The sequence below is a fragment of the Rhopalosiphum padi genome, chromosome 1 (assembly GCF_020882245.1).
Source record: "Rhopalosiphum padi isolate XX-2018 chromosome 1, ASM2088224v1, whole genome shotgun sequence".
NCBI lineage: Eukaryota > Metazoa > Arthropoda > Insecta > Hemiptera > Aphididae > Rhopalosiphum > Rhopalosiphum padi.
Genome location: NC_083597.1, coordinates 22,013,977 through 22,039,931, shown reverse-complemented (window position 1 = coordinate 22,039,931; position 25,955 = coordinate 22,013,977). Strand labels below are relative to the sequence as shown.

At 26.5% G+C, this 25,955-nt stretch overlaps 1 protein-coding gene and 1 pseudogene across 1 annotated transcript; one reads left to right on the top strand and one right to left on the bottom strand.

The window, feature by feature from the left end:
• Positions 1–514: 514 nt before the first annotated feature.
• On the bottom strand, positions 515–17,350 carry LOC132925091 (phospholipid-transporting ATPase ABCA3-like; annotated as a pseudogene).
• A 2,355-nt stretch (positions 17,351–19,705) lies between these two features.
• Positions 19,706–25,934, top strand: LOC132917171 (probable transaldolase). The gene is made up of 8 exons (XM_060977780.1): positions 19,706–20,034; positions 21,812–21,935; positions 23,291–23,398; positions 23,540–23,671; positions 23,745–23,870; positions 25,129–25,265; positions 25,328–25,438; positions 25,508–25,934. Exons 1-8 carry the CDS (start codon positions 19,941–19,943, stop codon positions 25,675–25,677), a joined length of 1,002 nt encoding a protein of 333 aa, XP_060833763.1. The 5' UTR covers positions 19,706–19,940; the 3' UTR covers positions 25,678–25,934.
• Positions 25,935–25,955: the final 21 nt, after the last annotated feature.

Here is a 25,955-nt window from a genome sequence, read left to right as displayed (position 1 = left end):
CTTTTTAATACGTGGTCACGGGTCTGTTTCACGTAAATCCGCCAGCACCCAGTGTGGGTGTGTGAGAGGCCACTCCAGGTCGTCCAGTTGTGCTAGTCACCAGCAAGCTGACCCCCTGCCTTAGTTATTAAGTTAATATTAAAAATTAATTTTAAGTACAGCTCCATATATTATATTTTGTACCCTGTGGTCATTGCACCAGATCGGATCGATCACAGGGCCCCGTCCCCATAAATAACCTGTATCATCCTGCTTTCCTCATTTCACATAACCGCTCCCGTTTCTCTGTGTCGTTGTCATGCATGACGGGTTGCCTAGCCAGCACATATAAGGCGTGTATGACAAATTGTCTAACCCAATCAGTTACAGGCGTTTTAGTTTTTTTTTGTCAATGGTCATAAACTCATAACTCTCGGTCTTGACCAGCCAAGTGGTCCTTCGCCCCCGTATTGCCTGCCCCTACATATACCAACCTTATTTAAATACTTAAATAATAGTAATAATAAAAAAATCATTTTTGTTTTTAAAGCTAAGGAACTCTATGTTTAATACTAAAATAAAAATAATAGAGAACTACACAAAATACATTAGAATTTTTAAAAATGTATGTAAGTAATATAAACAACTAACAAGACTTTATATTGTATTTAAAACTGCCTGTTTTTTTGCAAACGCAATGAATACTTGTTCAAGAGTTGTGTCACTAACAGTATAGTCTTCAATTGCAATATAATTTTCTTTAATTGCTTTCATCTGACCAAATATCTCTGACAGTGGTATATTTGGATTAGTAATATGATAATGCAATAAACCCTGCAATATAAATGACATGTTAATATCAATACATATGTACAAAAATAAATTATTTTATTTTGATAATTTTAGTTTAATTCATCTTCTGTATGACATACAAAATCAACTTGATTATATATATTATTATCTTAAATTGTTTAATGAAAATATATTACTTTACAAAATTTGTTTCATTTTAATATTGTTTAGAAAGGTGAAATTAGAACAAAGGTTCTAAAGCTATTTTTACAGTGATGCTCTATTTTGAACCAAATTTAGCAACAGTTTCATGCTATGAATACTACAAGGAAATTGAATAAAAAAAAAGTAGTACCAATAGTAGTATGCCACTAGATGTTTTTCCTTTGTTAAGAAAATTGAGGAATCATAGATATTTTTGATTATACTCGTAAACCACAAACCATATGAATTCTTGGACACAAATAGATTTTAAATCAATATTTAGATTCTTGCTAAGTCGCCAAGAATGTTGGGTATTCAATTGCTATAGAAACAGATTTCAATAAATAACATAACGCAAAATCAGTTACAGTCAGAAAAAAAAAGCTGTATCCACCCTAAAAACATGTTCAATTTAAAGCTTATTAATTTTGGTAAAAATATCAATATAAATTATAAAGTATAAAAATTGAAAAAATGCAATGAATTAAAAAAGAAGGAAATCATTTACATAAGATAATTAACATCATGTGGGGTTGCAGGACCCCCCAAATACATAGAATTAAGCGGAGAAGTGAATTTATTATTGTTAAAATTATTTGGCCAAAAAGTTCAAGTACAATAATAAATAATTAGATAAATAATCCTTTATACGATAATTAATTGCAATAAATATTGTAAATATATACATTTTTTTTTTTTTGGTTCTCTAGAATACTAGTGATACCATACCACTAATTAGAATAAAGTTACTTTAATATAATATAAATGTAATAGCTCAATCTCACCTTATGCTCATATTTTAAATTTATGTCAGGAGCAAACTGACGTTCTATATCAGATTTTAGATCAGTAACATTGAAATTTTCAGTATAACATAGTTTTATCTTTACTGTAAATCCTTGTCCATACCGATTTTTTAAATATTGTATATTTCCAATACATTTCATTACACCATCTACCATTATTGTCAAACGGTTGCATTCATCCATACTATTTAAATAAATCAAATAATTAAAAATCAATATTAATATTAAATACAATTTGTCTTACCTATGTGATCTAAGTACAACAGCTTGTCCACCTCTTTGACTAGCAACTAATAGTTGCCATAAACTATGCCTTGCTACAGAGTCTACTCCACTAGTGGGTTCATCCAAAAATACAACAGGAGGATCCCGAGGATCTCCAATTAATGCCATTGCAGTGTTTAATTTTCTCTTATTACCACCACTATAATTTCCACAGAGCCGATCTTTATATTCTTCAAGACCTATAACAATGATAATAATAATAAAAATAAAACATTAATAGTTTACAAATTTTGAAGTTTTCAAGATAAGTAGTATCTATAAAAAAAAAAATGTCAACATTTAATGTGATCTTTAGAGAAGTTATAATTTTTCAAAAATATGGTTATTAATTATTTTTTTATTTTGTTTACTATTACAAATAATGAAATAAAATTCACACTGTATTTTAAGCGATTAGTATACCCTGTTCAGGTTAAGAGTACCCAATCGCTTGGACGAAAACCAGTTCTGTTCGAGCATGTATTTTGCTACAGGGAGTGTTTTGGTGTGCCGACGCATGTTTAAACATAGCGACTCTGACAATCAACGACGGCAGTCGTACAATGCCGACCAATCACAGGGCTTCTGATCTCACCCAAGGGGTCTGACAGTTGTCGGCAGCTTAGCAAGCATGCACGAGTTTGGGCACTCTTAACCTGAACAGGGTATAGTCCTGATTAAATATGATTCTGATATGACTTATTACTTATAAGATGATTAGAATTTATTTAAATACAAAAATATAAACTTTTACTTTTAATAAATAAACAATATAGGTAATTAATAAAAACTACAATTCAAAAAATACTTCCAATATTTTATTTTACATACCTAATAGTTTAATCCATTTATCAACATGTTTTTTAGTGTTTGTTAGCGGTATTCCTCTCAAAATTGCCATTAGTTTTAAAGTTTCTCTTCCAGTAAGTTGATCATTTATTGCATCGAATCGAGGACAATAACCAATCAAAGAAACATACTATATAGCATTATTATAATTAATTTATATAAACATTTATTTAATCTTAAAATAGTATTCTATTTTTATACTAACTTGATTTATGTTAGAGCTGAGTTTGTACAACTTATCTGTGAGGATAGAAGCGTTACCTTTCGAAGGAAATGTATCACCAGTTAAAATTCGGAATGTAGTCGTTTTACCTGCGCCATTCACACCAAGTAAGCCAAAACATTCACCAGGTGAAACAGCAAAACTTATACCCCTGATACCAGTAAATTTAAAACTAAACTTTTTAACCAAGTCATCAACCAGCAATAATGGTAAGGAAGCATTACCTAACATAAAAACATACAGTTTAATTAAATTTATAAGTAATTTGTTTGCTAGCATTTTCAATTACTAGAATGCGTTTTGGCTGCATCGACTTTGTCTCTTTCACCACCAACATCTGGATCTTCATTTACATCTTTATGACTAACACCAGTACCAATGATTTCATTAAAAACAAACTGATATAATCGATGAAAAATTTTATAATCAAATACAGTAGAACCTCATTAATTCGGACCTCATTAGTCCGGACTTCGCTTAATCCGGACAGCCATTTATAATACGTAAATTACGCTAGTTTATGTCATAGATTAAAATAAACGAGAAAACGAATTCTAAAAATATCCTATATGTATTATGTATCATGTATTTTTAGGTTAAATATTGTAAGACATACATATGTATTTATATTTAGTTTGAATAATAAATTAATATCCAATATATTTTTTTTTAAATTTATAATTTACGATTTTTGGTTATTTTGTTTAATCCGGACTTTCAATAATTCGGACTACCTAGAGCCCCATATAGTCCGGATTAATGAGGTTCTACTGTAATAATATAATGACTATGTACAGTATGCTACTAAATAATAAAAATAAAGTTTCTTCTAGTATGCCATTCGGATTTTTATTGGACTTGAAAACAAAATAACTTTTTTGTTCAATACCTAAAATGTTCAAGTAAATAAAGATTATAAGTCTTAGTTAGTATAAAATAAAAAAAAATTAAGTACTTACTTTTACACTTTTCAGCTATAAAAGGGGATTTACACACTTTGCACATGTTGTTTTCCCATGCTATTTGAATATACCCTGCCATACATGATGAATATGCAAAACATGGAATAATTAAAACACTCTTAACACTCAACCTCATTAAATATTTTAATGTGTTACAGGAATTTATTTTATTACACTCTCTTAAGTCATCTAAAATATACAACATAATATTTAGGAACATTCCTGTAAAAAAATAAACAACAAAATTATCAATAATTAACAGATAATAACTGCTAATTTAAAAAATGTTAATATATATATATATAATTCCTATTATAAAATGAACTGCAATAAACAATAACACGGAACTGACTAACGTTTTTTTTAAATAGCTATAAACATATGCATAGGGTATTGCACTCAACCCATAAATAAGTAGTAATATTAATAGAACACCTGTAAACTTATATCATTTTAATATTTATACTGTAAACTTTAATATTAAAAAACAAAAAAAAGTTAGCACATGATAATTGAAAAACCATGTATAATATGCTGTTATGTTTGTTTTATTATGAAGTAAGAAGTTGTTTAAATACATATACCATATTACCATACCTATATATGAGCAATGATTATATTAATTTTACCATTAATTATATTGTTTCCTGATGATATTTCATTAACAGTAGCTTTATTTAATTTAGAAATAGCTACAAATATTGGTTCCAAATTCTCAGAAGAATTATCTCCAACACGGTAATATACACTACTATCCTTATAGGTGCTTAAAGATATATTTAATGCTTGGGAAACAACAGATTGATTGACTAAAATATTTGTTGATTTAATAAAAAACAAGCCCAACAGAATTGGTTCGATACCCTAGAAAAAATAAGAATAGAATTAATAATTATAAAATACTTTTTGTTTAGTTTAGCTCAGCTTACACATATTACAGTATTTTTGGCCTCTCCACCAAACAACCTTATAGTCTTTACTTTATAGAAATTATTTTGTGTTTAATAAATTATGGAATACAAATCATTAATATTTTACATAGGTACGAAAAAATAAATATGATTTATGTTATAATAATCTTCAATTTCAAGATAAATCAGTAAGCAAATAGGATTCTCTCTTAATATTTTTGTTAGCATTTTCTAAACAGGATATATTTTTATTGCGCACTTTATGAATATTTACAATTTTTTTACTGGATCAAAAAGTTTAATACAAGATACTTTATTCATCAACAGTTCTTATAAAAATACAAATATATTAAAAATACATTGAAACTATTTAAAACATTTTAAGAGGACTTTATACCCGCATGTATAGTCTATGTCTTAATAATGTAGATCATAGCAAATTTTCGTTCAGCAGAACACATTTTGTGATGTTGGCTTTAATATTAGAGTCAATTTACCTATTATCAAATGTAAAGGTAAGAATATTATCTAGGGCATCGCATAGGCTTTTATTGATATCTTAATAAAAAAAAAGTGAGTTATGGTTATGTAAAATATTAAAACTTTAAAACGCTCGTAACTCGCTTGAAAATTAAAATACCAATAAAAGCCTATGAGATGCCCTAGATAACATTATTACCTTTAAGTTTGACAATAGGTAAATTGACTTTAATATTAAAGCTAACATCACAAAATGTGTTCTGTTGGACGAAAATTTGCTATGATCTACATTAGTAAGACTGTGGTAAGACAGAGATAACACATGCAGGTATAATGTCCTCTTAACATTACAAATTAGTTAACAATTTATAAAATTTTCAATTTCAATAGTTAGGACTTAAAACTTAATACATAGTTCCTTAAAAGTTGTCCTTAAACAAACTAAAAATAAATAAAGTACATGAGGACAATTGTTTGTTTTCATACTATGTAATTTTAATTTAAAATTAATATCCTCTATCTACATTCTACACTATCTCAATTAATTATAAATCAATGTTCCAAATGAAATTATACATTCTTTGTATTATAATAACTTATGACTGAATTAAAATTTAACATATCCACTACACTTTAGTTGCTACAATATTATATTCGATGATACGATACTCATTCTACATAATATGGTAAATAAACAACACTATTTAAGGGTTACTAATAATTAGTAATAATACAATTAACTATGGATAATACATTTTATTTTAGTTTAAATAAAAAACATAGGTAATTATAACTCACAAAAAATAATGACAAAAGCCATCTTCTATATGTATAAATGGCTTTTTTTTCCAACAATACTTTGAACTGGTTTTTCATTAAATTTATTCCGGTTGTATACTTTGGCATCAAAGCTAAAAAATATATATATATATATGATAGTCAATGATTAGTATTCAGAAATAACTAATATATTATAACAATATTATAAAATATAAGATATGTATAATGTATTGCATAGAATTCTAATTATATTTATAATGTTCATAAAATTTAAAACTTAATTTTGCTGCTTTTTAAGGTTGGTATAGAGACAAGATTAAAAAATTAAATATAATGCTAATACAAAAACTAAACAATCTAAGTTTTTTGTAGATATTTTTAACCATCATTCTTGTATATTTTTGTGAGTTTGTCTACTCAGCAGGGTCGGCCTGGGTACCTGAGGGCCCAGGCAGGAATTATATTCTGGAGCCCAATAATAATTTTATACTGTATTTTGGGGGTAACACAGTACAACCAGTACAGGGGCCCAGGAACTATAATACGGCAAGGGCCCAGACAGGAATCCCGGCTACTCAGAATTGTATTATTTAAAATTATAATTTTTGAATTTCAATAATAATTATTTTTTCTAATTAAATATTATCTTATCCTTATAGCTTTAAAAAAAAAAAATGTTCAAAATTAAGACCTATTAATGTATTAAAGAAATATGTTTTAAAAATTACAACATTAGGTATTATACTAATAAGTGTATTGGATAGGAATATATTTCTCTTAATTCATTAACAAGGTATTTCTTTTTAAATGTTTAAAATATTCTAAGTGACTAAGTTAACAATATAATACTATTACATGATATATTCACTAACAAAATGGAATACTGATAAAAAAAACACCTAACATTGAAATGCCAGCTATGAATGAGGGAATCTTGCACAGGGATTTGTCCATGGATCAAAATATTGTAGTAGATAGTTAAATAACTTAAATATATCAACGATTATATACACAATATCTTATAAAAAACTATCAGTAAACAATTTAATTATTATTTTAGTTTAAAGCAGTTTAAAGAATGAAATTTAAGATAAGCTTTTCTTATTTAAAAACAATATGTTAAATTTTGTTTTAAAATATAATAATTTAAATAATTTACTTTGTGTGGCATCATTATTAGATGGTTGTTTTGGTTCATATCTATCATCTCCAACTGCAACTGAACTAAAAATTAAAAAAATTAAATATAATATTTCTTTTAATTTTATAAATCTCATGTGATATGTACATATAAAATTTACAATAAATCAATTTAAAGAAATACAAATAAATATGTGTAAATTATATAAATAATGTTAATGATTTAAATTATTTACTATAGATTAATTACAATTAAAGTACTACAAATTATAGTGAAAAATGACATTTCCTAAACAATACAATTGTACCGTTAAATATAATATATATTAAATATCATGTGATTAATGAACAATAACAACCAACAGTCAGTTTAACACAATATTGAAATAAAGGACAAATGACAGGATAAAAAATAACATGCATGCATGAAATCTCACCGTTGGTTAGTGTTGTCACCAAAATCATCATTCAATGTCGAATTATTTGTATTGTCTATCCTACATTAAAGTTTATATATTTGATAGGAGTATAAATTAATATAAAATGTTGTGTGAAAATATATTCAAAAATTACTTTGGATAGATGTCGCCTGTAATTGAATTAGTTATTTTAACATTTTTCAAGCCAAAATTTTGTTTTTGAAATTCAAGAGCAGAAAATAGGGCACCAAATCGACTTCTTTTTCTAGCTAGTAGATTAAATAAAATTTGCATTTCCATATTGGCCATTAAAATAAATTCAGGCACATACTGTTGAATTAGATTGGTCACTTGGTCAACTTTGCAATCAACATCTTTGATAATTATCAACTGGTAAGTATCAGCATCAACTGGTGTGTTTATAAATGATAAATCACCATCATCATTGTGTATATTTGTTTCAACTCTAAAGGATAAAAATATTTTATTTTTTTAAACAACATGTTAAAAAGTATAATTTTTTAACTATTTATAAATAATTTACATGTGTGCATAAAATTTTTTTATTTTATAGATAATTAAACAGATTTAACTTTTGTACCTTTAACTGTCAACAATACTTTGTAATCAATTATCAATAACATATATAAACTCGAATAAAAAGTAAAAATATTAACAGGATGCCAAAAACACACGTGTTGTCTCCTTATAAATGTTTTAGATAATAAATTTTCATTCAGTAGAACCAATTTTATGTGTTTAGCTTAAATATTAGAGAAAAGTAGTCCATTATCAAACTTAAAAGTAAGAACATTATCTATGTTCTGACGTCTATTTTTTTTAAAATATTTTAATATATGTTAAATATTAATATTTAAAAATGCTCATAATGTGTCTTCATAGTATTGAACATTAATGTTCTAGAATATTATAAATATAAACCAAATTATAAACTGAAAATAAAATCATTTACAAATCATTTATTAAACATTAAATAAACTGTTATTATATGTAGGACGAATGTCTAACAAATGATATAAATTAAGAACCAGCAGAAATATCTGCTAGACTATTTATCAAACTGATAGTAGTAAATCAAGATTTTATTAATGGAAAGTTATCATAAAATATTTAAATGAGGGGAAATTCCATGTATATTATTATTTATCTATATTCATTTTATCTATAGTAATATTAATTTATATTATATTAACCTTAAAATAATAAAATATACAATTTCTTATTAAAAAAATATATTACTTAAGAAAAACTTCTTCCATTGTTGTACAAGATATACCCATTCCTTTTACAGAGAATTTTTCTCTATTTAATTCTAGCATTCTTAAAACATCTGGAAATTGATCAGTATTATCATTGGGTAAATTAATGACAACTTGAGCAGTCAATGAGCTTTGAATTTTTGCTTCTGGTATAATTTTTTTAATTGCTTCTATAATGTTAGACTCATCGCATGGTTCTTCTTTTACAATAGTCAAATTATAACCAGTTCCTATTAATTTTTATAATATGTATGATTATTTTCTAATGTTTAAATTTATTATTTTTTTTCTTACCATAAGCTTTTTTTAAAAACAATGAAGAGCCATAACATTTAACTTGTCCATGGTACATGATAGCAATCCTGTCACCAAGGACATCAGCTTCTTTCATAAAATGTGTTGTGTTTAAAATAGTTCTTGTTCCTCTAAAAGACTAAAAAAAAATATGAATATATAATAATAAAATAATATGTATATATGTTATTAAAAATGTATAAGGGAGGGATAAATATAACATTTTAAATAAAAATATTTATGGCATAACAATTTGTTTTTACCTGTTCTATATAGACTATAAAGTGAATATAATAAATAAGTTTGTTAACAACATAAAACCCTATGAAATAAAGAAAAAACATTGATGGTAAGAACGTACATATACATTAATGTTTCTCATGTTAACATTTAAAAAATTGGTTATAAGCCACTGCTCGTCAAAAATAAAAAAGGTAGTATTAAAAGTTATAAAAAAAATGGTTAATGCTCTAGTTTTAGTATTTATTTGTTTTAACAGTTTTGAGTGAATAAAATCTGTCTATTATAAGTTGATATTGAGATATTTAGTTAATATAATTATTATTTAAGTAGTTAAATTTACTGAAAATGATTTAATTTTCAAATAAAAGCTGATCAAGAATATACCAAAATCTAATAAATAAAGTTAAAGGAATTAAAACAAAATAGATTATCATACCAAGAGTAAATCCCATATTTTTCTTCGAGATTCAGGATCCATTCCAGATTTTGGTTCATCTAATATTAATATCTGAAAAACAAATAATAAATATTATTTCTAGTTACTTATACATTAAAAAATAACACACGAGTTAAAATTAAAATCTTACTTTAGGATTGCCAACTAACGCAATTGCAAGAGATAGCTTCCGTTTCATTCCACCAGAAAGATTACTTACTAGTTCATTTTTCTTTTGCAATATATTTAAAAGTTCAAGCAAATTTAGACCCTCTGATTTTGCATTTTTTAATGATAAACCTTTTAACTAAATTAAATTTACAAAAATATTACAATTTTTAAAATATTGTAGTGTAAACATTTAATACATACTATTCCATAAAATATTAAATAAATAATATCGAATAAATAAATAAAATGTTACTAAATAAATCATTTCCATTAAACTTTATAGTACCATATGTAGAAGAAAATAACCCTTTAACAAAATAATTAAATTAATGTAGTTATATAAAATATTAAAATAATAATAATTATAAAATACAAAAACTACCTGTAATAATTGACATTGTAGTTGTTTTTCCAGCACCATTATGGCCTAAAAGAGCAGTAATTTGCCCCTTATATAAGTCCAAATTTACCCCATTAACTGCATAGATATTTCCAAAACGTCTATGTAAGTTTTGTAAACTAATTCCAACTTCATAATTATCAGGAGGTTTTTCAAAAAGCCTACTGTTGCTTTTACTAATGGGAACCATTACATTATTTTCAGGCTTATTTTTCGGCCATTTACAGAAGAAATAAAATGGTTTTGCAACACCAAATTTTCCTGGAATGACTAAGTCAATGTACCAAGCAAAAAATCCATACAGGAAACAATCAATAATAAACATCATTAAAATAAAACCAACAGAAAAACTGTTCTCGCCTTTTGCAGCAGTGAATAAAGTGGAGAATTAAAGACCTTTTCCGTGAGTTTCAAGTGACAATATCGCTATATAACCTCTCGATACTGCAAAATTTGGAAATAATGTGAATAATGTTTGAATTAGAATGCTTGTAGAAGGTTTCACAAAGTTTTTAGGTACAACGTAAGTAAGACACCATACACTACTACCAACAATCAAAGCAATTAATGGTCGATTGAATAAACTACTAATTGCAAAACAAAAAAATATTCCGGCAATCATATACATCATTAAAAAAATCCACAAGAGTAATGGATTTTGTATAATTTAATAACTTTGCTTGACCAATAGGTGTTTCAAAACAGGTAATATAAGTAATAAATGTGATTGATATAGCATATGTAAAAAAATTGTGTAATATCCATCCTGTCCATATCATTCATGGTTTAAAACCCATAATTTTCATAAACTCTTTTACGCCTGAATCTTTTTCTTCGACAACTCTCTTAATTGTATGATAACACATTAACAAAAAACTTAAAATAGTGAATATTGACAACAACATATTAAATAATTTTTGAAATGTTGAATCTATTAAGTAATTTGCATAAGGGTACGACTGAATTTCTAAGTTATAATCATTTACATTAAGACCACTTTTATTATTGGCACTCATCAAAATAAAAGCCTTGTCTATGGTTAATTGCAATGCTAAAAATCCATAATTTAGGTATTCATTACCATAACCCATAGACCCTGGTATGTCATATGGAGTAAATAAATGATCTGTTAGCCATTATTTATTTATGCTTCTTATCTTGTACTTTAGAGCTTGTGATTTTATAGTTTCTTCAAAAACAATACAAAATCCCATAATATTTCTATAAAATACAGTGTTATTGAATTTTATTTTGAATTTGTTTATCATTTCATCTTCATTAATAGCTGTTTCAATATTATCGTACGCAATGTCCAAATTTTTTTGTACTATTTTCATGATCTGTTCTGTTTCCTTGATTTGGGGAGTATAGATAAAATTTCCCGTTGAGTGGATATTTCTAAAAATTAAATATAAAAAGTTTTCAGGAACAGGGCTTGGTATAGTTTGGTGTACAACTGTTGGTTTAGATGTTCTATCATTTGAAAATTTTGTTTTTACATAATTGATCAACAAAAATAACAAACACGGTACTATTATTTCAATTATAGTACTAAACCAATGTCTTTTTCGAAGTTGTAAGCTTTTCCATAAAAGTACTTTAATCTTTAACCACATCATTTTTACTTATTTTCTGAAAAAAAAATATACATATATAATATTATATCCTTAGAATATTAATACAATCTAATTTATTGTCAACAGAAATTAAAAATGAGAATTTATACAATATTATTTTAATTATTCTCTCTAAGAGAATGTCGTACAAGCATATCCTTATTTTATTTACCTATGTATAAATAGCTACTTAAGAGGCCGTTCTCATAGGCGTGCGCAGACCTGAATTTCAGGGGGTGCCTGGTGCCTGTAATTTTTTCGGGCCCTTTTCTCAATTCAGGCCCTCTCTTAACAATACATGTACATATATTTTAATAAATTATTATGTACGAATAAACATTACTTACATAATTATATCACATATTTATCAGTGGTATTACTAATACAAAATTTTCAAGATAATTGCAATATTTATTTATTATTTTTACTTTTGTAGTCAATAACATTTAGCTGTTATAATCATAATAAGTTTTACCACGCAAATTTAAAATATTTTACGTTGTATTATTTTTTTTATCCCGAAACATAATTTTTTTTACCACATATTTTAGAAAAAATAACATTTTTATTCTAGTAACATTAGTTAAAATACGGACCCATATATATGCTATAGGACTTAAATTTTAGGGCCCCAATTACATGTCGGGGGGTGCCCAGGCACACCCGGAACCCCCTGTGCGCACGCCTATGGCCGTTCTGGTAGCGAAATTCGACCGTAAATCATGCTTTCGTACTTCCTATTTCCCTCAGCTCTCGTTAGTCATAGACACATGATTTATACACCAAAATAAACTTGAGAAGTTCCTCTAAACGACCTCGTGCCAGATTTTCGATTTTTTTTCAAACTTGAGAAATTTTCATTTGAAATTTTCAAAACTTTTAAAATTTTTAAAAAATCATATAAAATAGAAAAATAGATATCAAAAAAATGGCACGAGGTCGTCTAGAGGAACTTTTCAAGTTTATTTTGTTATATAAATCATGTGTCTACGACTAACAAGAGCTGAGGGAAATGGGAAGTACAAAAACATGTTTTTGGTAAGAAAAATCATAATTTTACAGTCGTCATGTGCTGCTCTGCTAAGTTAGCGGCAGCGTTCAAGAACAATGTTCACATACCACCACCCCGCGCGCGACTGCAGCCGTACCGCACCATAGGTCTAAACACTCTAAACTGGTTTTCATATCGTAATTTGTAAATAATTATTATTTATTGTCAATACCATAACAACAATGTTGGTGACTGAATAATATTTAAACCCAGTGGCGTAACTATAAATTTGGGTCCCCGGGGCAGTATCAAGTATATATTTATATTACCAAAATTAAAAAAAAAAAAACAGTCATTACTTATTATAAAATATATAGTAGTTTATTTATGTTATATGTAAAAAACTATAAAGTAGCTATTCAAAGTTTTTTTCTAGCTTCCATCTCAGAAAATGTTTTTATCAGTTCTTTAGTATCCATTTGTCTGTTTTCTAATAATATGATATAGGTATGTTTTGGCTATTTTGAACTTTTTACTAAGTACCTACTGTTAGAATTTCTAACAGTACCTTCTCGTGAATTTAAAATAAAATTCAAATGTTTGTATATCATTTTAGATTCTGAACGGAGTGAGGAATGTATTGATTTTACAATGATGTATGTTTTTTTATTTTTGTGTCTATCATAACGTTTTGGAGTAGAAATAATGCTTTGATTTTTTACTTCAACCCCTTTTTGAAAAGGAAAATTAATCTAGTTGGTATTTGGGGGGGGGGTCAGAAAAATGTCCAATAGTTTTTAAAAGCGCCAGGCAAACTTTAAAAAAGTAACAAAAAAAAACGGGAATTTGTACGCATAATCAGTTTTCGACAAAATTGATTTTTTTATTTCGCTGTAACTCAAAAATGAATCATTGTAAATATTTGAAATTTTACAAAATGTTTATATTAGCGTTATATATTTACGATTAAATTTTCAAAATATTTTGACTTTTAAAGCTTTTAGCAGACAATTGAAATTTTTGATTTTTCTAATTTTTTTTTTTTGAAATGCCGGTAATAATATAATATATCCTATTAATTATCCTAGACTGACAAATCATCTCCGTTCAGAATCGTTTTTCGTATACAACGATACTTGTCATTGCATTCAAATAGTGACTTACTCCCCATTTCTACTATACACTATACAGCAGAGCAATACCCACTTGCCCACGCTTTTTTATAATATAAATTGTATTTACAAGAGTCGTGGGGCCCTCCAAGTCCAGGGCCCCGGGGCATTGCCGTGCCTTACCATCCCATAGTTACGCTACTGTTTAAACCGATATCGAATTTTATATTTCGTGTATTATTATTTATTATTCTGCACGCCGTATTAAATATCTCACATCAGTCATATTATCATAAAATTAATATAATTTGTTTAATAAAAGTACGATTTGAATAATTATTTTTTTAAACTTGAAGAGAATTAGATGATTTAGTTAATTTTATTAACGCTGAACCACATATGAAAAAAAAATTATGAAATTAAAATCGATACAACATAAAAAAACCTTAAGTACCTACAAATTACAATCTGCACGGTTACATAAAGGGCGATTTTATATCGATTCCGCCGGCTACCGTTTATAATATCTACATATTGATTCCGCCCGTCCGCCGACTACTGTTTATCCCTCCCTTGTAATTTCTAAATGTATTTTAAAAAATACAGTCCTACATAATATACTATATAATATATATATATATATATTAATAAATATTATAATAATAATAATTGTATAATAATTAAAAACTAAAATGTATAGTCTAATTAATACGTGTATATTTTCTAAAATGTATAGTCTAAATTGTATAAAACAATAAAAATAAAACGAGTCAATATATTTTATTTTATTCCGTACGTATTGCTATAACGTATTACGCTACATATAAATGTCAATGATGATTCTTACTTTTAACTAAAAAAACAAAGTATTAAAAGTTTATCAAATGATTTCAACGATAATAAAATTTCTAAGATCACTTATTGAAAACATGTGTCTAAATATTACCAAAAGTAGTTACATTTATATTAATATATTTATATAATTTAGATTATACATTTTAATTTTAAAATTATACTTTTAGTATACTCGTAAAAATTGTAAATGTATAATGCATAATGCATATGGGAAATAAGTATATGAAAGTATTAGTTAAATATTAATAACTTGATTATAGTTAAATAGTTTATCTTATTTGTTTCTGTTCGATAACTTTACATTAATGATCTTAGATTATACTTTATATTTAACAATTATTAGACAAAATATATTTACGAATTTTCAACAGTGTCAGTACTTGCGTTCACGTAGTTGTAAAAATATCTTTATATTTTATATTTTTTAAATTAAATTGATTAGAAATTAAAAACAATTAATTGTATATTATTCAAAAAATATTTAGAATTTTTTTTTTAATTTTACACGTTAACATAATTTTAAATTTTTCTTGTTACATATTGTTTATTTTATACTACGTATTTTGGCCATTTTAACTACATATATATGTACATATTTTTGGTTTTTTATTACATATTAATCCCAGCCCTAATAATTATACATATATGAATATATGGCTACAAACGAGTTGTGTCCCAAATACTGAATTGTGTCCTGCACTTTTTAGTTTTTTTGGGGGTTACACGAATTGTGTCCAACGATTTTTATAAATTCAAATCTCGAATTTGTTTATTAAAAAAATTAAAAGTATATTATATGTTATAATATTTTACACGAAAAATGAAAAAGTTCGTATAAAAAAGTCATAATATCATAGTAAAAATTGAAATCTAATCTAAAAAAATATCATCGTTGTTTCGTCTAATAAATATAAATATAAATACAAAATAAAAATAACTACATTAATAATATTAATAAAATTACATATTTTGCAAAAATTTAAATGATACCATTTTAATAAATTCAAACCGTGAAATTTGTCCATTCTTATATGCATTTAATTTTGGGCTAAGAAATAAATGTTTTTCACGTGTTGTCTTTGATAATTATCCAGAACTTCTAATTTTAATATAAACATCGCATTTCAATTTTTTTATACCTAATATAATATATTGGGATGGCTTAAATAAAATATAGAATTAAATTTCGAGTGAAATGCTTCACAACTATTATTAATTTAATATATGTGGGTATTTATACAACATTGAAATGGACAAATTTCTCGATTTAAATTTATAAAATCTTTTTTTATTTCAATTAACGTAACAACATATTTTATTCTTATGACCTAATTTGTGTAAAATCTTATAAAACAGTTGGGACTCAATTCGTGTATCTCTCTTTTGTCACTGGGGCACAACTCGTGTGTCGTGTACCCCACTTTTATCATTGGGACACAACTTGTGTACGAGAAATTTCGTCGGGACACAACTCGTTAACTACGAAATTAAAATGCACTTACCCAATACCCGATGTTGACAACAATAACGCTTCGGTGTTAATATTAATTATTATAGACCCGGTATGAATGGTATATGATATTATATTTCATTTAGGTAGGTAAATATAAAATAACTTTAATTACATCCAACAGACGCGTTTAATGAATATGATATAGGTATACTGCCGCATAACTATGGTAGCTAGAAAAACGGAATTTAAAATACAACTTTAACTAATAATATTTGTCGTTTTACGCAGTGTATAATGTATAATATATAAATGATTAAAAGCACTGGAGAAAAATTGAATACTATATAGAATATAGAGCCATACAGCCTACATCTTATAGTGAGTAACAGCTCGACGTATCGTCTACTCAAACTCAATACTCAATAGTCAGTACCATAGAATACATAAGTCTCGAACGCCAAGAGTTGATCAATTACGGTGATAGCTAATTAATAATTAGTGATTAACATTTAAGAAATACTGTAGTGTTAAGAATACTAACATTTTCCAATATACGAAATATAATATGGCATATGCACAGCCATCTATAACGACTCGTAAGTCGCAACTACACAAAAATACAAAATCAATGTCGCTGTGGTAACTGTTCCATCTCTGGTTCAGGAAATTTTGTGAAATTTGTTTAATATATCCCGGACAATTTCTGTTATCAATGCGCATGCGCCGGGACTTCGATGTTTGCTTTCCACCAGCACGATAATCCCGTAGTCCGTACAATAGTTATCGTATATACCGTAGTAAATTTAAAAATTATTTTAATTTTTAATGGTCTATGAAATAATCGCTACAAAAATCTTAAATTGTATTTTACAAAAATTTATCAGCTCTCCCCGAAAAAAATCCTGACTACACCAAGTACACCACAGCAATATCCCTAGGCAGTGATTACGCGTGTATCGGCACTCGTCGCTACGCTTCTCGGCGCCCTTTTTTGTTTATTTTTCCACGAGTACTTTTTTTTATTAGTTGATCATCCGCTTTCCAAGTGTGTCCAAAACCACTCTAGTCTTTTATTCCTGATAAAAGCTAGAATGTTTGGTCTTTTGTATAATTTCTGTAGCTCTTCATTTTTTCTTCTGTCAAAGTGTCAAACGTATTTGTTTCTCGGTTAAAGCGTGGTCCAAATATATTCCGGAGTATTTTTCTTTCAGATATTATTAACTTTCTCTCGTCGCCTTTTGTTAATGACCATGTCTCACTCGCGTACGTCACTATTGGTCGCAAATAGCTATGGTATAAGCATTATAAGCGTATCTTTAATGTCCATGATAGTAATTTTGATTTTAGGAGCTTAATTACACTATAGTAACACCTGTCCCCACTCACGATTCTTTCATTTATCTCTTGGTGCATATAATTCTTGTTATTGACGTTTACTCTCAAATACTTGAAGTTTACAACTGCACGAATTTTCAACAGTGTCAGTACGCAAGTATTCGAATGCTTGCGTTCGCGTGGTCGTGAAAATATCTATATTTTTTAAATTAAATTGATTAGAAATTAAAAACAATTAATTGTTAAGAATTTAATTTTACACGTTAAAATAATTTAAAATTTTTCTTATTACATATTTTTTATTTTTTATTATTCATAATTGTGGCACCCCAAGATTTGAACTCTAGTTGCGCCACTGGTCACCAGAAATTTCGGGTTTCGGGTTTTGTGTCTGAAAACGGTTTCGATTTTTTTCGGGTTACCTGGTTTTTAAAACTGTTTTTACTCCCGGTTTTTCGTCACCACTCATCAGTAGTATTGCCCATCCTAATTTAAAACAATGTAAAATTAGGAGTTTGCGTTTTTATTATTCGGCGTTAACCGACCAGCGTTTTCCGTCGGGGATGAAAATGCGGTGTACTTATTACATCCATCGTATTCGTGTATATGTATAGTTAATCAGTACTCCGATATCTTGAATTCAACGGAATACGCCGTGTATAGCCCCGGCTTATAACAGAAACAACACGTCATGTGGGTTATATAGGTACTTATATCTTAGCTAGGTTAGTCTAGTCCTCTTAATATAATTGTATATAACTATATAAGTATAACATAGATGAAAATTAATAAATTAAAAAAACTACCGTAGTCTTATTTTTATTAAGTTTTTATTCAATTTGTAATAAAAAAAATTTTTATTCTTTAAAATATTTGGTCCTAGTGCCACAAACAGCCCAAACTGCAGGTATAAGCCTGGTCTGATTATATTAAGTACATATGGTAAACAAACGTAGTTTATAATACAAATTGAATTAATTTGATTAATTATTTTAGTTGTGGTTCGTATGAAATGTCACAGGGAAATGTTCAATTGAGAAACAATTATTTTAGCAGTTCCTGGTTTATACCATAACTCATTAAGTCATAAGGTCACCTATAAATAATAATGTACTAGGGGGTATTTACTGGGTGGATATAATGGTTCTTTAGTCTTTGAATACATTTATTAGACAGTTATTTTAATTAAATAGAAATATTTTTTAATTTGGAAAAATTGAATTAGGAATACCATGTTAAAAATGACATAGAAGCACTAAAAAGTTATAATAAAATGTAGCGTTTTCTATAATTTTATTCAGTATTTCTGTAATATATGTACGACATTATTAAACCCATCAGTAAAAAAATACCAATGGGGGGGGATCTATCTCCTATATCCCATCATAAATACGCCACTGCTATGAACCCATAGTGGCGCCGAACTAATTTACCAAACACTGATAATTATTGATAAAAACCGTTTTGTATTTTAACTACCTGGTATTTTTATTTTGCCCGGCGAGCAAGTGAACGGTAAGCAGTCGAGTCGATAACAAATAACTGAAATAACAATTAACAATTAAAAATTAAACGAACTCGTTTTTTCACCTTCACCGTCATTACAAGCGCCAATCACCTTGTTGCCTGTTGCTCACGACCTACATGTGGTCAACCTGTCGGCTTTCTGTCGGCACTTGGCCGGTCGATTGGCAGTAGTGCTGCGGTAGAGTTCAAGCGGAGGTTATGTTCTTTACGTTTCCCTAATCAGAATATCAGATTGACTGCTTGATTCCTATAGGTAGTTCTTTCATCCTTGAGCCACTCCACCAGACACCAGTCCACTAGTCCAATTCAAAACTTACTGTTACTGGTGTTACTGGTTAGTCAATGATAAACCGTCGTTCACGTTTCACCGAATTTTGAATTGTCTCCAATTTAACATCATAACTCATATTTTATTAAAATGACTGAACCGTCGCCTAAGAAGTCAAAAATGTCGTCGTTGGCTCAGCTCAAGAACTTTACCGTTGTCGTGGCTGACACGGGAGATTTTGAAAGTACGTATCTAAGTATCTCATTAGCTCATTAGTAAAATACCATAGAATACCTATAATTATTAACAATAGTTTTATGCCTAATCTGTCATTATTATAAATAACCTTCAACTCTCTTATTATTATTAAGGTACGTAATGTACTTCGTTAAATTGGTAGATACTGATCATTTAATCCTTTTAACTAGATATTTTAATTTTAAACCATTTGATTGCATGTTTTATCGGCTTGAAATACTACTATTTTGTATTTGGAAACAAAAAGTCTTTATAGTTTATAAAATAACTTATTTATTTCATCTGCAGTAGTATTCATCTAATTTTGTGTTGTGCCTTTCACTTTTAAGTTTCAAGATTCCTGGTTTTATTATGTACATAGTCTATCTATAACAACGCTCTAATAATAGTTTGTGCAATATTTAGAAAAAGTAAAAGTAAGCCTATGCAGGTGGGGGTGCTGCTGTATCTGTTGTAAAATACATTTTGTAATTCATAATTAAGTATATAAATCAAAATTTACTACTCACCATAGTAGTTGTAATTTAAAAAATCACAGGTACCTATCTAGAATTATAGTCATCTGCGATGTTTTACATTTTAAAATATCATTAAAATATAACCTATGGAAATTATATTTCTTTATCTTATACTGAGATTAAATGCCCTTGAACTTTGTACTGTTTATTGAATATTATATGTTGTAGGTAAAACAAGATTGATAAACTTAATACAAATTGTTAGGTTTGAATATTGATAAATTGCTTAATTGATTAAATGAAAATAATATATTCTTTGAATATAAATTAGCACGCATAATTCTATGACATAAATTAGGTAAATAAGCTGATATCTAAAATCTTCAATTATTAGAATTTTAAGAACAGGCACAAACAAAAAAATGTTGTTTTATTTTTATTTGGCAAGGGGGAGGGAGTTAAGGTTGTACACTTTCATACTTATATAATAAGTTTATATAATTTTAATTGTAGGTTTATGTTTATTTATTTCTCATTAACAACTTAAATATTTTTGAATATTCATTTTTAGGTATTAATTAATTTTAAATTTAATATTTTTTAGTGAATAAAATTTTAAAGCAAATTTCTAAAAATTAAAAAAACAAAGTGAAGAATGTTAACTTTTTGAATGTTAGTTAAAATCTCGGTTAAAACACTTGATTGTGTCTTTATTTTGTAAAAGATACTTCAAGTAATTAAAGTTTCTAATTGTTGATATGAATCTTTACCAGCAAAATCATTCAAATACAATATGCCCATTTTATATAATATACTTTCTACATTTTTTAAATAAATTGACCACATAAACACCTAAACCAATCAGATTGAGATTTTAAATGTTTGTTTTGTGAAATGGGAAACTTGTATTATTAGTTGAAATCCATGGTTGTTCTAACAATTTATAATTTTTAGTACCATTGATCTGCGATCGCAATGTTATTTAATTAATGTCAATGTCTTGTCTGTGACTATTAAAAACTTACTCTAATGAAGAAACTAACATTTCATTGCCTTTATAATTTATAGGTTTAATTATCTAACTCTCCTTTGTGTACACACCTGAAAAAAATATTATAGGTACTTAATATGTATTTAATTTTACAAATGTCAAAATAATATATATCTATTAATTAGGTATTTTCCATAATAATTTTCAATGATTTAGATTATATTTATTATTATGCTTATAGTTTTTCTTAATAATAAATAAAATTGTTGAAAGCTATTTATTAATTTTAAATAATTTATTCAAACTTTTTGCAGCCATGAAAAAGTATAAACCTACTGATGCTACTACAAACCCAAGTCTTATCCTAGCTGCAGCCAAAATGCCTCAGTACAAAGATTTGATATCAAAAGCTCTGAAATTAGCGATTGCAAATGGAAAGTTAGTATAAACTCTACATTAATCAGTATTTTTTTTTATAAATACAGTGAAAACTCGTTATAACGAATCTGAAGGGACCAAGAGATTTATTTTGTTAAAGAGAATTTTTGTAATAGAGGGTTTAAAAAAAAATATAAAATTTTTGATAGAAATTACGTCGATAATAAAATGAATATATTTGATATCAATAATAATGGTATTATTTATATTACAATATTAAAAGTAGATAATGGAAGAATGTAATAGTTTTTGGAAATTTCGGCATTTTTGCCGATTATTTTTATAATTTATAATACTTAACAGGTAAATAATTGTGTTATGAAACATACTATATTGTTTCGTTATTGAGAGTGACTAAATGTTATAAAGAATGAATTGACTAATGGGTTATAAAGCAAACCAACCATTTTTATCTAATGTTTACGTTATATAGAGTTTTTCGTTGTAAAGAGTTTCGTTATAAAGAGTTCACTGTATTAAATAAAAAATTTAAACTTATTAACATTTATATTGGTTAAAAACTTGAAAACAAGTTAAGCAATTTAAAGTGTAATAATATGAAATACATTATATGCAAACAACTATAAGTTAAATTGAAAACAAGCAGTACAGTTAAAATGTTAGGGGAATTAAAAATGGTGATTTTCTGTCTTTGATTTACAGGTAACTTTATAATTTAGATTAATTAGAACTTTGTAATTATAATTGATCTAGTATTAAAAACTTTGAAAATCAATTTAAATTTATTGTAAAGTATACTTAAGTTCAACTTTTTGATTTTAACTCCTTCACAAATTGAAAGAATACAATTTTTGGATTTATATTTAAAAAATACTAGTATAAAGTATAAAGTATAACTTTTTAAAAATGAAAAATGTAGAAAAATCTATTTTAAGTAGACTTAACAACTAATTCAAATATTTAAAAAAATTCTTATATTGCGTTTGTGTTAAATTATGATGAAAAATCACCACTTTCTATCCATTTAAGTGTTTATAATATTCATGTATTTAATATATTCTGTAGTTGATTTTAGTGTGTTTTTGAAAGTACATTTGTATTTCTTTTGTTTGATGTTGTTATTTCTGATCTATATTTATTGATGTAAAAGATACAATTAATTTTTGTTCAAAGATATTATCTCATATTAGGAGTTATTAAAGAAATAATTATATATATATATATATATATATATATATATATATATATATATATATATATGTATATATTATAACAGTATCACTTATGCGATTACAAATTTAGTATGTTTGGTATTTATAATATGGTTAAGTTAATGTATTTATGATTATTGTAAATAGTAAATTGTATTTTAAAATATATTGTACTGATTATAGGACTATTGAAGAACAGACAGAAGAAGCTATGGATAATCTTGTCGTATTGTTTGGTACTGAAATTTTATCTCTAATTCCAGGACGAGTATCCACTGAAGTTGATGCTAGGTATGTTTTAAAATATAATATGACTTTAATAACGACCTATCTTCAAGTTGTTGTATAAATTAATGTATACAAAGGGTTTGTCTCATACATTTTTTATAAATATATGATAATTTAAATTATAACTATTATTATTTATTTAAGATTGTCTTTTGACAAAGAAGCAAGTATTGCTAAAGCTATCAAATACATTAAAATGTATGAAAAAGCTGGAATTGCCAAAGAACGCGTATTAATTAAATTAGCTTCTACGTGGGAAGGTATTCAAGCAGCTAAGTCAGTATTAAACTATTTCATAAATTTATCAATGTAAATTTATGTATAAATATTTATTTCAAATGTGTTTCAGAGTTTTGGAACAAGAACATGGAATACATTGCAATTTAACTTTATTGTTTTCTCTTTATCAAGCCATTGCTTGTGCTGAATCTGATGTCACTTTAATATCTCCTTTTGTTGGCCGTATTTTGGATTGGTAAATTTTATTAATTAATTTAAAAATGGAATAGTTTTTTTATTTTCCTACTCACTGCAATATTATTCTAGTTTACTTAATACAATGACAAATTACAATCAATGATAATCATGTTCCTGGGATTTTATTCAGGGTATAATAATATACTCATTTGTATTAGTCTTTTTACCATTTCAAATTTTTTTGACTATTTTCCATCTATAAATATTTATGAATATTTTTTTATTAATTATCAAACCACGGTTGTTTATTAGGTTGTCAATGTTGACACTTTTGTCTTCTACAACTGAACTTAACCCGAAATTGGTTTGCCATGTAATGTCCAGCCATTGGTATCGAGTGAGCGCTCGCCTCGTTTTTTCATAGTTATTAATTGTATAAACATAGAATATTGACATTTGAAACTTACATCAAATTCTTCATATTTTAGTTGATTAAAAAAAAATTTTCTTATGATTTTTCTTAATTATCTTAATATTATAATCTTATTATTTTATTTCTTAATTAATATTTTACCCTAAAAAAAATTAAAAACTACAATATTTTAAGACTTTTTACATAGACATAGGTATTTCAAAAATATATATATTTTTTTTTTTTTAGTTTTTATTATATATGATCATTTTTATACATAATAATATTATCATTATTATTCATTTTTCATTATTCCAAAAATAATTATTTTGTCTATATTACTGAGTGAGCACAACACGCATATTATGGATAATATTACAATGCTAACATTGCATGTCAATATCTAATCAAGAAATATTTATAAAATTATTATATTTACAAAAGTTTATTTAGACACATGTCAATTGAAGGTATAAATAGTATCAGATGAATCGAGTAAATAAATGAGTGGTTCTCAAAATACTAAAGAGGTGAAAGACAGCGCGTATGACAGACCACGATACCAATGATGGGTTAATATAAATGGTTATTACATTTTGTTTTTCTTTCAGCAATATTCAGTGCAGTGTGAATGTAGGTACTTGTTATACCTAGGTGCTTGCTTACTTTTAAATTTAAAAATAAATTATGAAATATGTTATTGGGTTTTATTTGTATGACAGTATTTTTTTTTTAATTTGGGTAACATTTCTTCCAATCTAAATCATGAATACAATGTGTAAGAGTAAGATTCATTGTTTATCTTATACTTTGTATTCAAAAGCTTCTAAACTTATTGCTTCTCACATAATTATAAATAATTAAAAAAAATATTGAAATAATCATTTAATATATGTATTATTAGGCATGTTGCAAACACTGACAAGAAAAGTTTTGAGCCTTTAAAAGATCCAGGTGTACAATCAGTAACTAATATTTACAATTATTTCAAAAAATTCAACTATAAAACCGTTGTGATGGGTGCATCATTCCGTAACATTGGTAATATTGATACTTTATTTGGGTTGAATTGATTTATATTAATTGTACATTGTTTGAATTAGGTGAAATCAAAGCATTGGCTGGATGTGATTTGTTAACAATTAGTCCAAAGCTGCTTGAAGAATTAGAATTATCTAATGAGCCTCTCACAGAGTATTTAACAGTGAAAAATGGTAAATATTCATTTAAATATTAAATTTTACTAAAGTTGGTCATTTATGAAATAATATATTTGATTTTAGGTAAAGCTTCAGATTTAAATAAAATTGAAATTGATGAAGCTAAATTCCGTTGGGAGATGAATGAAGATAAAATGGCCAATGATAAGTTGTCTGAAGGAATAAGGAATTTTGCAGCTGATTCCCGTAAACTTGAGAAAATTCTTACAGAAATGTTGAATAAAATCAATTAAATACACTATTAGTGTCTTATTTGTATGTTATTGGGATCAAAATGTTATTAAATGTGATGATTTATACTTTTAATTCAGTTATTATTATTACTTTTAAAATTATATGTAGTGTTGAAAACAATTTAATTTAAAAAAAATGTATAAAATGTTTTTTATTCTGTTACACCATTTAATTTGTATTCGTGATAATTGTTAATGACCTATTTTTGGTTCAGAAATTATAGTATAATATTATATTTAAAACATTTTTATTAAAATATTTTGTATCGATTATTTAC

Excerpts from the sequence above, each read along its gene's own strand:
- LOC132917171 (XM_060977780.1), top strand. The coding sequence starts at position 19,941 with ATGACTGAACCGTCGCCTAAGAAGTCAAAAATGTCGTCGTTGGCTCAG. Across the intron at positions 23,399-23,539 it reads TCCACTGAAGTTGATGCTAG|ATTGTCTTTTGACAAAGAAG; the intron begins GTATGTTTTAAA and ends TATTTATTTAAG. Across the intron at positions 23,672-23,744 it reads GAAGGTATTCAAGCAGCTAA|AGTTTTGGAACAAGAACATG; the intron begins GTCAGTATTAAA and ends AATGTGTTTCAG.